The 16,038-nt window shown below is 39.2% G+C and overlaps 1 protein-coding gene across 6 annotated transcripts in view; it reads right to left on the reverse strand.

Moving 5' to 3' along the window:
• Positions 1-16,032, reverse strand: part of LOC117957695 (serine/threonine-protein kinase BRSK2-like) — a 38,332-nt gene extending 22,300 nt beyond the window's left edge. For all 6 annotated transcript variants that reach the window (XM_034893638.1, XM_034893636.1, XM_034893634.1 and 3 more), the window contains exons 1-8: positions 14,637-16,032; positions 14,116-14,210; positions 7,150-7,235; positions 6,392-6,532; positions 3,026-3,142; positions 1,475-1,508; positions 1,322-1,390; positions 416-562 (exon numbers count right to left, since the gene is read on the reverse strand). In XM_034893638.1, the coding sequence (XP_034749529.1) occupies positions 416-562; positions 1,322-1,390; positions 1,475-1,508; positions 3,026-3,142; positions 6,392-6,532; positions 7,150-7,235; positions 14,116-14,210; positions 14,637-14,724 (777 nt within the window). In that variant the 5' untranslated portion in view covers positions 14,725-16,032. The remainder of the gene's footprint in view (positions 1-415; positions 563-1,321; positions 1,391-1,474; positions 1,509-3,025; positions 3,143-6,391; positions 6,533-7,149; positions 7,236-14,115; positions 14,211-14,636) is intronic.
• Between the last annotated feature and the right edge of the window lie 6 nt (positions 16,033-16,038).

The following is a 16,038-nucleotide window of genomic DNA, read 5'->3' on the forward strand; positions in this document are numbered from 1 at the left end:
CAGTTGGGGGGGGGGGGTACGGTGCCTTGCTCAGGAGCATCTGGCAGTGCCTAGGCCAACGATTTTGTCATCTTAAATGATAGCTGCCGCTGAGATTTGATCAGCTGTAGTTAGCTAGCTAACCAAGCCAACTATAGTTACATAAGTTGGTTGAAAACATTGTCTGGCTGACTTTTTATTGCTTACAGGTGAACTTGGTGGCTACCTGCATGCTATCTGCTAAATGACTGAGGGTAAAGCTACATGTTCCAAATCCAATATAGAGACTGTTTTTGGAGTTATCTCATAAGGAGTTCAACATGCATCCAGGGAGAACCCCGGCTCTTAATCAATACATTTTCTATTTTCTGTACAGTAGTTAAATAGCTAGTTTTGTCCGCTCCCTGTTTAAGCCCTGTTAGCCCTCCGTGCTCACCGTGAGTCTCTTGTCGGGGTTGACTTCTATCATTCCTTTAAGTAAAGCTTGACAGTCAGGAGGTATAAAGTGAGGCATGTGGAATACCCCGCTCTTCACTTTCTCTAGAAGCTGCCGCAGGTTATCATGGTCAAAGGGCAAGGCACCCTGGAAAGGAACGGAAGAAAATGGAGAGACACAGCAAGAAGATATAAAATAAGAGAGATGCAAAGAGACAAAAATAGTGTTGTATCACTCATTTTATAGGTAGCACCATGTAGCATCTGGGGTTGGTTGTTTTGTGTGTCAATCAAACATTGGGTTAAACTCAGCACGGCTAAAGGAATAGTTCAACATTTTCCTCCACAGCGTTGTGGGGGAAGGTCTGGCACTAGCCAAACAGCATTCCGGGATGGGAGAAAAACATGCTCTGATTTATTGGCATTTCTTTAAACCAATCACAATCGCCATAGGTGGCGCTAAGCTCCACACGGTGCCTCTTTAAAATAGCCTTGGGAAGGAACTTGTTTTGGTGGAACATTCAAAAGTTGTTTTAATTGTTAACAGAAAACTCAGATTGGACAGGTAGTGCTAGCTAGCTGTCTGGATTTACCCTGCAGAGATCTGAGGAGCTGTTAACCAGAGTCCTCAAAAATCCACCAGAGTTTAAAATCCCAACACATGGACAGCGGAAGGTAACAGATATTGGTAACATGCATCCGGTGGAATTTACTGTGGCATCGGGGCGATCCCAGAAGTAAAACGTTGTGGATATAGACTAAGGTAGACCTGATAGTCTGGCATTGAGAGAACACTATGAGATTTAATGTGATTATTGTTCTACTGGGACTCAAAGGGCATAAAAGAAAACAAAACAATACTGAGGGCAAAAGAAAATAGTAGAGAGAATAAGAAGGATCTTCTTACCACAAGAAGAGCAAAGAGGATGACGCCACAACTCCAAACATCTGCTCTGCGACCATCGTACTTCTCCCCCTAATACACAAACGTGCAAGGACAGGGTAGCATTACCCACAAACACACACACACACACACACACACACCTTGGATGTAACTTACCCTTATGACCTCTGGGCAAGCATAATGTGGGGATCTGTAAAGAAAGCAAAGGCTATTATTAATGATTTAACCAGATATATCCATCCACTTAGATAACAGGTAGCGAGTGCAGATGTATGTCAAACAATGTACAAAAAGGGAGAAAACCTGCTCTTTTCTTAATGGAATTAACTGAATGAGTGAATCGTGGCCAAAGCCACGATCCCTTATTCGTTAACCCTACCTGATGTATAAAAACGTTTTAAGCTTTTAATGAACAAAACCATTGATCATGTAGAGCAATAGAGCCTTAATTTTCTTAGTACTAAAAGACACGTTGCAATAAAACTAGCACATTAAGCATATTTAGCACAATAAAAACAAGTCAAGCAAGAAAACCAACCCAAAAACAAGCCTTTTGCAAATTAAACTATAAAACCAGCAATTAACACTAGATAAAATGTGATAATATTGTATGGTGGAGGCTATTCTAAAGAGATTCTAAAGAGGTTTTGAGGATTTTCCTCACCACTCAAGGTTTCTGCCTAAAAAATGTTCCTCACCACTGTTGCACCAAATGCTTGCTCGTGGGAAATTGTTGGGTCTTTGTAAATTATAGAGTGTGGTCTAGACCTGCTCTATCTGTAAAGTGTCTTGAGATAACTCTTGTTATGATTTGATACTATTAATAAAGAATGAATTTAATTTAATTGATGAGAGATTTGAATGTTTCCGGGTCAGTACAGACACTGATGTGTCTAGTTAGGGAGTTCCCGAATGGAGGGGGCTTCTTATTTCTCATCTGAGGCTGTTATAAGATTAACACAGCCATCTAATAGAGTAGTACAAAATGACATGTGTAACATTTAGGGAACATACTTTACATATTATATTTGTAACTAAATTACAATACAGTGCGGTAATACAAATAAAACAATTAAAGATGGTATGAAGTCACACATATAAATACAAGCTAATCTTAACCCATGCAACCCAGAACCAGTGCTGGAATGTAACATGTCAGTACATTTACACTACAAGTACTGTACTTTAGTACAAATTTGAGGTTCTGTTCATGCCACCTTCTACCTATATCTCATAATAGCAGTGTTAGAACTTTTACAAACACCAATCAACTACTTTTACCACTGCTAGGTACTAGTACTGAGAATTTGAGCAACTAAATGACAAAATAGCTTTACTTCAGATGTAGTGTAGAACATTTAATTTCAGAGCGAAATACTCTATTTCTATTACATTTAACTGGTAGCTGTAGTTTCTTGTTACTTTGCAAATAAGGATTTTTCATTATAAAATAAACCCCCCAACAATAGAATGGCCTACAAGTAAAGCTGACATGATTTGGCAATTAAACAAAAAACAGTTTTGACCGTTTCCAGTTTCTAAAATTTGAGGATTTCTCTGCATTGAGTACTTTTACTTTTAATACTTTAAGTACATTTTCCTGATAATACTTACATATTTTTACTAAGGTAACATTTTCAATGCAGGACTTTTACTTGTAACAAGGTAGTTTTACTGTTTGGATTTCCACTACTGCCCAGAACTCACCCACAACTGGTTTCCAGCAGGCTGTCCCCAACTTGAAGCGACGCCATGCCAAAGTCTGCTATCCTGATGTTATTCTTCTCATCCAGGAGAAGATTCTCTGGCTTCAGATCTCTGTGACTGTGACAAACACATACATACACACTCAATGGAAGTATTTTTCCAGACCATAAACAGCAACTAAAGCTTACCTTGGTGGACTTCCACATAACATGTAAACATTTATACCAAAAGGGAGGTCTATTGTTTATTGAATCACAGTGATTTGCAGTTTAGTGTCTGCTTTTCAGGAAGGTTTTGGAGGATGACTAAGCTCTTTGCTGGACAATATGCACAACCGTGATATAATACTAAGAGAAAATTAAACCAGCAAAACAATATATTAAGCCATTAAGCAATAAATACTAGTATAGAACAAAGTAAAGATACAGGAAAATAAAACTGTCAAGAAAGAAGTTATCTGAGTGGTCGTACAAATTCTATGCAATATTTCTCCATCCAAAACACAGAGTGCACAGTGGAGACTCACGTGGTTTCAGTTACACTATTAGTTACACTATTACAGTTAACAGGATTCTTATGTGGATGCCTATCCAAATGTTTTATGATCAAACCAATCCGTTTCCACCAAACATGTTTTTTTTTTGAAGGAATACTTCACCCTGATGAAGTGATTAAATTGAAGAAAAAAAAACGTTTTTCATCACATGCTTCCTTTGTGAACGAAGAATCCAAAGCAGACAAAATGAAAGGAAAGGGGGCCACATTGATGCAGACCCTTATTACTACACTTACTATCACTTTTTGGATTATTCGTTCAATTTGGAGGGCTGCAAGAAAAACAAAAATGTCTTCAATAATCTAAATTGGTATGAGTAATTGATTTACAAATGATTTTTCTGAGGGTAAAGAATGCTTGCCATCATACAAACGCCTATGTCTATGCTGCATGAGGTTCAATGAAGAGAAGATCAGTCAGATTTCCCACAACATGGGCATGTTATTGTATGACAAGCTGATTCATAAAATGTATACAATATTATATGAATAAATTATATGTTGTAATTCCTTATTATCAGGCTGCTCAAACAAGTCCCTTACAGTTTTTTTTCCAATTGCCAACACACTAAAATGGAATGCATAGCACAATTGTTTAAACTGACGCACAGAGAGCCAAACCTCTAAATGTCTAAACACATTTTCTAGTTTACAAAAATTTTGCAATTAAAAGTAGCACTTTTTGAAAACACTGAACACGGTTCTCTGCATTAGACACAACATTATGACATAAAGTCAGGTTTTCCATTTCAAAACACTGCCATTAAAAATGACACTACATGAGCTGATTGGCCAAATCTGGCCAAACACCTCAATGGTTAATTGTTACCACTTCAATCAGGCACTATGAAAAGACCACAGGTGAGCACCTTTTTTTACAACAACAATGGAAGACCCAGCTGTGCAGCAAGATGCTGCCTAATTATTTTTTTCTCCTCTTTTTTATATACATTTCTTCTGCAATTTTGTGTTCATTTTGTCGGATATATGAGGTATTTTTGCAGCTTGGGTGTGTGGTTTTGTGAATTGTATTTTAATAAAAACAGCCGAGTTTCTAAAATTGTGTTTTAGCAATTGGAAAAAAAACTGTAAGATTGTCTTGTTAACCCAGAATGAAGCAGGACCTGTTCTGACAAAAACTAAGAAAAGAGTTCATATTTTTCCTGTGTTAGCTTCTCTTCACTGGCTTACTGTGAAATCCAGGATTGAATTTAAAATCCTACTCCTGACCTGCACAGTTCTTAATGGTCAGGCACCATCTTATTTGAAGAGCTCATAGTGGCTCATTGTCCCATTAAAACACTGTGCTCCCAGATTTCAGAGTAACTTGTGGTTCCTAGAGTCTCTAAAAGTAGAATGGGAGCCAGAGCCTTCAGCTATCAGACTCCTCTCCTATGGAACCAGCTCCCAGTCTGGGTTCTGGAGGCAGACACTGTCTCCACATTTAAGAGTAAACTTGAAACTCTCCCTTTTAAAAAAAAAAGAAGCTTATAGTTAGGGAGTAAGGAGTTGCAGGGTTCCCTGCTTCTCTTTATAGCCATCCAATTCATCTACCAACCCATATTGGGCTGGCTCATCTTTGCCTTGGACCAGCTCATAGTTATGCTGCTGGAAGACGTCCTTTGACTAATCTCCTTTCTCTTTCCATCTGGTTGCATTCATGTGGAACAAATGCTTATTACTAACTTATCTCAGGGGAGCTAATTCCCCGGAGATAAGTCCTTATCCTTGTCTTCTCCTGCAGCACAGTTTTTCTTAGATTGGGGTGGCACCTAAATCATGGTAAGCCCTGCTGTGCCCTACTATGCCCCACTACGCCCTGCTATGCCCTACTAAGCCCTCAACTGCTACAACTATTATTTGTGGTCTGTATATCCAAATCTTTATTGTTACTATAACTGCCACTGTTCATCAGTATAACTGCTATATTTATTATGAATCATATTTCTCCATATCTGTATATTTGTATCAGTGCAGCAACAGATATCGCCCACAAAGAGCCAGGGTCTGTCAGAGGTTTCTGCATAAAAAGGAAGATTTTCATCGGCAAATGCTTGCTTGCAGGTAATTGTTGTTTTTTTGTAAATTATAGAGTGTAGTCTAGACCTATAAAGTTTCTTGGGATAACTCTTGTTATTATCTGATACTGTAAAAATAAAATTGAATTGAACTGAAATACATAATTTGGTGAAAGTTGTAGTTTTATTGTTTAATTCATGTTTCTAAATCTGATTCCAGACCATTAACTCTAAAATAACAGTTATCAGTTATCGTTTGTGATAAATTCAAAGGAATAATGTCAAGTTATTAGGTAAATCAGGAAATAGCAATGAGAAGTTAAAAGTGCAGTAAGCAAATCTACGCACAGATTTTGGGATATTTGAACTCAACTGTCAAATTCACAGAAGGATTCACTGGTTGGCTGGCCCATTCCCACGCAGCCTCTACAGATATTTTCTTTCCTGTACGAGAGTTTTGTATGTTGTTGTTTGAAAAAAAATAAAAAATAGAATAAACATTTACATGCTGCCTTCCCCACTACCATCAACTGTTGCTGCCTGTTGCCGATTGGCTGGAATAGTGTTTTGTGCCTCGTGCACTCTGTTCTGTTTGTTTTCTGTTTACACAGACAGGGCTGTGTTTTAACACTCAAGTTTTTTTTTCAGTGGAAACAAAGCAAAAAGACAGCGCTGGGTGACCCACTGAGGAGATATCCACTGAATTTGACAAAAATTGTATTGGATTAACATCACTTACTATACTTTTAAAAGACAAAACTGGAAATGGAACAACAACACGAATGTCACAGACCATATGGAGTGACTGTGGCAGAAGTCAAGGGCGGAGATGATTTGTCTGAAGAACTTCCTAGCTTCTTTGGGGGTCAATCTGCCCTTCTTCACCAGGTAATCAAATAACTCTCCGCCAGACACATGCTCCAAAACCAGGTACCTGGGAGACACAGGAGGGTAGAAAAGGCAGACAGATGAAAACACAGATGAGGTAAGAGAAACATTTATGTACAAAAGTCACGGAGGCCTCTGCTATATATAAAAACTGAAACATCATGTGTGTAGGAACAAGGGCTGAATCATACGAGGAAAATATGCTAAAACGTTGAATATTACAATTATTATATTAATGCAATAAATAAACAGACATTAAAGTGAACTCAGTTCTGCATTTCTGCTGCTTTCAGTATCCCACTAAAATACAACAAATGCTTTTTGAATTTTAAATCATTTTAAAAATTATTTTATTGAATACTGAATTAAATATAGAATGCACAATTATAAAATGAATAGATTACATTACAAGTGAAGTTTTCTACAATTATTTTCTTTCAACACAAAAAATCTCAGAGTGTCTTGTGCGTGTGTCGCAGCCTGTATTGCGGCAGTTTATATTGTGATTATGATTAAAAAATGATATATTGTGCAGCCCTAGTATGATCGCAGTTTTGTCTTGCCAAACATATTTTACCTTTCAGATTATGGGTAGTTTCAGCTCTGGCAAAGATCCAGAGGGAAGAAAGTCAGCAGAAAACAGAACGATAAAGAGATACTCACAGGTATTTGTTATTCTCATAGACATCATGCAGCTTCAGAACGTGAGGGTGCTCTATTAGTTTAAGAATAGCTATTTCTCTCTCCACCTGGAGAGACAGAGGGAGGGAGAGATGTGGGGAAAGGTTAAGAGAGAGGGAGCAGGAGCGAGGTTAAAAATGATAGAGATTGAAATGTCAGGAGGAAGAGGAAGGTAAATATGATGCAAGGCAGAGAGAGGAACAGTAGCCAGTATACAGGCAGAGTAAGGCTAAATGCTGAGCAGACGGAGACAATGTTAAAATATGTTTTTGTCAAATTCTTTAGTGTTCATTTACAAGCAGAAACAAGTTGTTGAAGAAGTTCACATTACAAAAAATTCTGCCAATAACTTCAACTTGTCTACTACAACAGGTTAAAGTTATTGTCAGAATTTTTTTTAAACTTTATAAAGTGATGAATGAAAAAAAGGGAAAAGGAATTATATTTAGAAAATTATGAATGACCCTTTGCTCACGTTGTTAATTTCTGTTTTCAAAGTTCACCCCAAAAGTCAAAAATATATATTTTTCCTCTTACCTGTAACATTTAACGTTAGTGTTAATTGTGTAATCCACAGGCCTGCTTCCTTTTTACTATACAGTATCACTGCACTGGTTCAACATTTTTATCTTATGTAGATTAGTGTTTACCATAGATACATAGCCTAAATTTATACTATAAACGAATCTCTATAAACTATCAACTTTATAGCATAGGTTTATAGCTAACCAATACTGCTGGCTAATATATACAGTGGGGTCCGAAGGTTTGGGCACCCCAGGTAAAAATTTGTATTAATGTGCATAAAGAAACCAAGACAATATGGAAAAATCTCCAAAAGGCATCAAATGACAGATTAGACATTCGTCGAATATTTCACAAAAAGTTAGATTTTATTTCCATCATTTACACTTTCAAAATAACAGAAAAGAAAAAAAGGGCTTGGATATATATATATATATATATATATATATATATATATATATATATATATATATATATATATATATATATATATATATATATATATATATACATATATATATATATATATATATGTGTGTGTGTGTGTGTGTGTGTGTGTGTGTCCAAAGCAATTATTTAATAAAGAAATGTTTATAATAATATTGGAGGGAAGTGAAACACAGCTCGGACTGGGACGTTGTTTTGCTTTTCAAAAGTTTAGACAACCTCTAAAGTTATGCAGATTTCTGCTAATGTTAGCCGCACAGCGTTAGCCTAGCCTGCTAGGTAAATATTATGATTGCCTTAGGTGTTTCCTATATTTGCGTCCACGTTGTCAACTTAAGGCCTGTGGCATTAGTGCTCCTTTTGAACCATAGTTGTATTGAATGAAATATGGGAGTGTTTTTGTTACGTTACACAGAGGTAATGGCAGAGGTAATTTGCCATAGTTAGCCTGTACATATGCTAGCGGAAATTAGCTAATGTTGCCAAGCCACCCAGCAACTTACTTCGGCAGTAGAGTTTCGGCGAGCTAACAACAACAATAGTGTCACCTGCAATCAACCTCTGCTTCTAAAAGCAGTCAACCTGCAGTGATATTTCAAATGGAGAAACACATATCATGCCTTTTGAAGGATACAACTCTGTAAAAATGCTTAATTACTGTTGGGTATACTGTTAAAAAAGGTTCTTATGAATTTCTCAGCTAATCAGAATTTGTAAAAAAAAAAAAAAAAAAGAGTATTTTGCTCCAGCTCATTGAGTGCAATCTGTGTGTGTGTGTGTGTGAGACCCAACCTGCTCACTCCTTAAATACTTTTCTAATGGATTTATTTTAAAATTGTGCACTTTGTTCTCAAATATAAGAACATATGTTTAATTGAACTCTGTTCATTATTTAACCAAACTTTAAAGTTTTATGAAAAGACATCTCTTTCCTATCAACCCACGTTAAAATAACAATATAATACAAGATTATTTTCAGGGGAGGCAAAAACCAACCATTAGGTAAACTCTGTAAAGAATTACAGAGTGTACCTAATGGTTGGTTCTTTTCTATACTACATCTGAAGTATAGCTATATTGTCATTTAGTTGTTTAACTTCTCAGTACTAGTACCCACCAGTGGTAAAAGCAGTTGATTCGTGTTTGTAAATGTAAATGTGCTGTATTTATATAGCGCTTTTCCAGTCTTAAAAACTGCCCAAAGCGCTTTTACATCTACAGGAAACATTCACCATTCATACAAATTCATACGCTGTGGCTGGGGATGCCGTACAAGGCACCACCTGCTCATCAGATAAACATTCACACACATTCACACTCCAATGCGCAGCACCGGGGACAACTCGGGGTTCAGTGTCTTGCCCAAGGACACTTCAACAATGACTGCAGGGGCGGGGATCAAACCACCAACCTGCCGATTGGCAGGCAACCGCTCTACGACTGAGCCACAGCCGCCTCATAAACACTGTCGAAAGATGGCTTCAATGACGTGATTTAAGTGGATTTAATGTCTGAGTGAAATGTTTCTTCTAGGCATTGGTGTTCAATAATCCGCTGAAATTGTTTGTAAAAGTTCTAACACTGCTATTATGAGATATATGTAATTCTGTTTTCTTTAGATTAGATATGGTTATACTTACAATTCCTGGGTGTGTGGCTGTGTGATACTGTCACGAATAAGACTTTTTTTTTCTGTCCTGGTCTTAACTCGGACTCAAACCTTTATGGGCTCGGCCTTGTTTTGGACTTGACTAGTCCAGGTCTTAGACTCGAGACAAGGATTGTATATATCTATGTATACAGTGAGGAAAATAACTATTTGAACACCCTGCTATTTTGCAAGTTCTCCCACTTAGAAATCATGGAGGTGTCTGAAATTGTCACCGTAGGTGCATGTCCACTGTGAGAGACATAATCTAAATAAAAAAAATCCAGAAATCACAATGTATGATTTGTTAACTATTTTTTTGTTGGATACAGCTGCAAAAAGTATTTGAACACCTGAGAAAATCAATGTTAATGTTTGGTACAGTAGCCTTTGTTTGCAATTCCAGAGGTCAAACGTTTCCTGTAGTTTTTCACCAGGTTTGCACACACTGCAGAAGGGATTGTGGCCCACTCCTCCACACAGGTCTTCTCTAGATCAGTCAGGTTTCTGGGCTGTCGCTGAGAAACACAGAGTTTGAGCTCCCTCCAAAGATTCTCTATTGGGTTTAGGTCTGGAGAATGGCTAGCCCACAACCAGAACCTTGATATGCTTCTTACAGAGCCACTCCTTGGTTATCCTGGCTGTGTGCTTCGGGTCATTGTCACGTTGGAAGACCCAGCCTCGACCCATCTTCAATGTTCTAACTGAGGGAAAGAGGTTGTTCCCCAAAATCTCGCAATACATGGCCCCGGTCATCCTCTCCTTAATACAGTGCAGTTGCCTTGTCCAATGTGCAGAAAAACACCCCCAAAGCATGATGCTACCACCGATCATTGAGACCCCACGAGGTGAGATCTTGCATGGAGCCCCAGTCCGAGGGAAATTGACAGTCATGTTTTGCTTCTTCCATTTTCTAATGATTGCTCCAACAGTGGACGTTTTTTCACCAAGCTGCTTGGCAATTTCCCGTAGCCCTTTCCAGCCTAGTGGAGGTGTACAATTTAGTCTCTAGTGTCTTTGGACAGCTCTTTGGTCTTGGCCATGTTAGTAGTTGGATTCTTACTGATTGTATGGGGTGGACAGGTGTCTATATGCAGCTAACGACCTCAAACATGTACATCTAATATAGGATAATAAATGGAGTGTAGGTGGACATTTTGAAGGCAGACTAACAAGTCTTTGAGGATCAGAATTGTAGCGGATAGACAGGTGTTCAAATACTTATTTGCAGCTGTATCATACAAATAAATAGTTTAAAAAAATTGTGATTTCTGGATTTTTCTTTTAGATTATGTATCTCAGGTGGACATGCACCTACGATGACAATTTCAGAACCCTTCATAATTTCTAAGTGGGAGAACTTGCAAAATAGCAGGGTGTTCAAATACTTATTTTCCATGGCATGAGCCTTTCATCCATGACTTGCTTCCTACTGCACGGTGATATGGTTATTTGGTTTAGTTTGGTAGAAAGAAAATAGTTCCTACATGGAACTGATGATCAGGTCTGTGGGCTGTCTTTGCATAACTGGATCATGTTTTCTGGGAAGAGACATTGCTTTTGGATTTTTCAAATGTATTGTTTTTGGTGGTGTGGTAGTGCCATCTAGCTCTATTATACTGGAGAGAAGGCAGACATTTATATGGCCCATATCTCCAACAGTGGGCAACTTACCAACACCAGAAAAATCTAAATTGATAAATTGCACTACAGGTGAGAAGAAAATTTACTATTTTTGATTTTGGGGTGAACTGTCCCATTAAGTGCAGGCCTGTACAGAAAGCTAGCCCAGATATATAGACCTACTTCAAGCTGCACTAATCAATGTTTTTCAATAAACAATGGACCAATAACTATGTAAATGTGCTGTATTTATACAGCGCTTTTCTAGTCTTAACAACTACTCAAAGCGCTTTTACATCATACAGGAACCATTCACCATTCACACAAATTCATACGCTGTGGCCGAGGCTGCCGTACAAGGTGCCACCTGCTCATCAGATAAACATTCACACACATTCACACTCCGATACGCAGCATCGGGGGCAACTCAGGGTTCAACGTCTTGCCCAAGGACACTTGCAGTTGCATTCCCATTAGCAAAAGTTGGGGTTAGTACAGGTACTTGGACCTTCTTTTAGTACCACTTTTAGTGTTTTAACTCCACATTTTAGTATTTAGTAACCTAGACTGACTAGGTTACTAGATACTAAAATGTGGAGTTAAAACACTGCACCTCACTGATTGGTGGGAGAGAATTGTCACTAACGCAACACAAGACATCCTGCACCTGCCATGTTTAAATAGCCAAGCTACCATCAATAGCAACCACACTTTTTTTATTCACTCAACCCAGATTTTTAAAAATTGCAGCCCGCAAACCTACGGCCTACACTACGCCAGGTAACTACACCATACAAATGATAAGTTGAAGACGTTCCTCTGATGGTTGCTGATGAAGTCGCTTGAAGATGATGTCATGGCAGTTTCATGCAATGTCCCTGTGCTGATCAGCTGAGAATCTTGTCTACACTGAGGGGATCCGCAGAAGAAAATGAAATGGAATTGAGCCATATAGCATACAGTGAAAAAATGACAATAGTGACAAACTTACAAAGGATTATCATCAACTCTGCAGGCCCCTCTGTTTTAAGGGGGAGTTTTGGCATCTTTCACTTTGTCATTTTGATTTTCCGGCCAGGAAATTTTACTGTTTTTGGTTTGCTCTCTCCTCTCGTTTACATCACTAGTCATTAAAAAAGCTAAAAAAAAACAAAACAAAAAAAACTTTACTCTGTCTGCTCAACACTAAACAGCTCAGCAGACAGACACAGTTAGTGACTAACTTTTGAACATTGTGGAGCATTCAGCTATAGAGCCAAATACTTTCCTCCAGGAGCTGGTGGGGACCAAAACAGAGCTAAAATACAGTAAATATTGAACTTACATTCTAAAGATGGCAGAAAAAATAAACTCAAATGAATGCCAATGTTGCTCTGCGTCTGCTTCGTAAATGTACAAATACTATAAGTAACACTAAGCTTAGTTGCAAAGTTGCATGAAAAAGATTACATTATGCTACTGTTGTGTTAACACCTTTTTGTGCGGCCTCCAAAAATCAATTAATGCAGGGTTAAAGTTATGACTGATGGACATTATGTATTTGATTGATTAAGCTATATATAGCTAGTTAAATCAAGCACTTCTACATTTGTAATGTGAAGTCTCTGACTTATCTGCGCTAAAGTAAAGTGAATAATGAAAACAACTGTTTTAAAGACATCCACACAAAAGTTTTTTTCTTTAGAATGCCCTTTTTGCATATCCAACGACAGTGGAGTTTGGCGCCCATCTTTGATAGAAGGGATTAGATCTCTTTATGTTTTGTATGGAGAAGAGGAAAGATCACAGTGACAATTAACCAACTAACCTGCAGTGATTCCAAAACCTTGCCATTTCAAGGACCCCAAAACTGGCACAAATCCAACCACCATTTGGTATAGGAGTTTTGGTTTTAGATGTTTTATTATAGAAAGTGTATGAATTCAATGATCAAAATATTCATGCTTTCTGTCATTGTGTTACTTAAAGATGGAATTATAGTTAGAATAAATGATTGCCCTTTTTGCTGGGGACTCCCCTGGGAACCCTCTCAAGGACCCTCATTTTGAAAACCACTGTTTTCACCTACAGAAGGGCATGTGAGAATTGTCACAAGATACGTAGACTTGAAAATAGAATTGAAAATTGAGACATTTATTAATGCATCTGGTTTACAAAAGAAATCTGAAAACACACGCATTTCTCTGGATTGTCTCAAAAATCAGTGCTATTGAGATACTGAGGCATCTGTATACTAAAACACATGACACCATGACACAGCACTTGCTTTTGCCCAAAGGTTTCCTGGTGCAACGTGCTGTATTTTGAAAAGAAATACTTCCACAAAGCTGCAACTTGTAATCAGCCAACATAAAAAGCAATTTCAATTTAATTTCAGGCCAGTGAGTTTCAGCTGCAGTTAGCTTTCATCTGAGGGCTTAATTAGCAGAATGAAATCATCTCTATTGTTCAATATACAGAAGCAGTGAGTGCCCACACACTCGAGTGCTCCAAGTTACAGCACACAGACAGACAGGCTTTTCTTGACTAAAATAAAAGACTTCATTGCTGTTGCTATTTTTGCAGGTTGGAGAGTGCAAGCTGACAATCATTTGAGCTTCGTATCCACCATAATAACGGTCAGTGTGATTGTAGACATGGTAAAGAGACAGCTTGTAGACAGATGGATATGGATAAGTAGATGAGGTCAATTCTAAATAATGTACCTTCATTAGAACTGATTCAGAGAGTTTCTCTCGGTTGACAATCTTTATGGCCACCTTCTGTCCCGTTATACAGTGGACACCCAACTTCACCAGTCCTGAGAAACAGAGAGAGAGAGAAGGGTGATATATCAAAAATCCTCATGCAGCGTGAAAACAGAAAAGGGAGGGATGTCATCAATAATTCAAAAAGCTTTACGTACATTGTCACAAACAATTACCAAACTCAGCTCATACAAAGACTGATTGGAATATTTAATAGGCCTGCTGTGATGTCTTATCCTCCCCATGTCTTCTAAAGAATAATTCATTTGATGACATCTTGACATGGGTTGGAGCAGAATAAAAAGCATGGGAGATAAAAAGACTTACACACGGATCAAACCATGCTTTGAATACCACTGAATAGCATGTGCTTTAGTGATTCTGAGATTCTGAATGCTGGAATCAGGTGATGCACCTTGCAGATGTCCTGTTTGCCTGGCTACAGGAGAGGGATTAGAGGTAATTTAGTTGTTCCCTACCTGTCTGTCCTTTCCCGAGAGTCTTTTCCAGCCGGTAAGGCCCCACATACTGGCTGGACTGGCCCACCGTCAGCTCCTTGCTGCTCATCCTTTCTCAAAGGTGAAATCCTATTCCTGATATTTATGAGGCAGATCAAGATAGCGGTCGCTGCTGCTCCGTGCGTAATGCCGTAACGCGCATATCCCGGGTGGCTACACGGCGGCGGAGAGGAGAGGCGCGTAGGACTGTCCGTGATCTAAAGCCGGGCCCTGCAGGCTACTCCCATGCACTTGTTTGTCATGCGGCCAGGTCCGTGCTGGGAGTGAGAACCGGCCCAGTTTTACACTCTACAAGGCCTAGGATAAAGCAGCATGTGTCCCAGTCTCAGTTTGTGTCTCTTTCACTACAGCACAGAAAGCAGCATTATTCAGAGGCAAGGTAGAAAAGATCCAAACGAAGAGGACGTTTGAGGTTTGACCGGTGCAAGTGATGGGTGATGTAGTCCCGTCAAATCCACCACCCTTTCTATAAATAACAGTACTTTAAAGCTGATTGATCATAGGTAGCTTATGCAGCTGGACAAAAGTGGAGCAGGAAAATAAAGATCTCATTCAGACCTGAGGGCTACATTTGCCACAGATTGATTCCTGTAAGGGTACAGTCTCAAATATCCTAAGTCAGAATGGCCTGATTGAATCCATTCTCTGATCGATATCAGGAACCCCCTCCTCACTGCTGCTGCTGCTACTACCGTCCAAAAATGTTTCCATATTCTTCCAAGCTCATAGGCTACATTGCCCCTTTTTCTTCTTCTCAAGCCAGTCGGGGCCTCGTTTCGGTCAGGATGTGGCTTTCTGTGCAAGATGCGGCGTTGTCCAGATAATGATCTATTATCACAACAGCATCAGCAAGAAGAATGGGTTTTCCAATATCCGGTGCACACTTTGGCTCACCCCTCCCCGGCCCTGCATCAGGAAATAGAGGAAGAGGGGGGAGAGCATAAAAAAGAAGGCAAACAGCGTCGGCTAGACAGGGCCAGACAGGCGAACTGCGCCCCGCGGTCAGGACGACTGCAGCGGGTAGGGGAGTGCTCGATGTGCCGGAGGAGGAGGATCAGCGCTCGGCCCGGTGATGAATCCTGTTTCTAGAAACAACAAGCATCCTCAGCTGGCCTGGTGGTAGCCGACTCCCCGTCTCTCCTCCCTCCCTTCCTCCCTCCCTCCGTCTCTCTCTCTTCCTCTGTGTCTCTATTTCTCTCTTTCTGGGCGGATATCATGATATCACCGCATCTCCCTCAAGCCGGCGCTTGGCTGTTGAACAAAAAAAAAAAACGCCTAGCAGAAAATAATCTTTCAGGTTGTCAGAAGTTACCCGCACCCACAGTAGCGTCCACCATTCACGGGCTGTTCTCTTCCACTCCGC

This window comes from Etheostoma cragini, chromosome 15 (assembly GCF_013103735.1).
Source record: "Etheostoma cragini isolate CJK2018 chromosome 15, CSU_Ecrag_1.0, whole genome shotgun sequence".
In the NCBI taxonomy this organism is placed as follows: Eukaryota; Metazoa; Chordata; class Actinopteri; order Perciformes; family Percidae; genus Etheostoma; species Etheostoma cragini.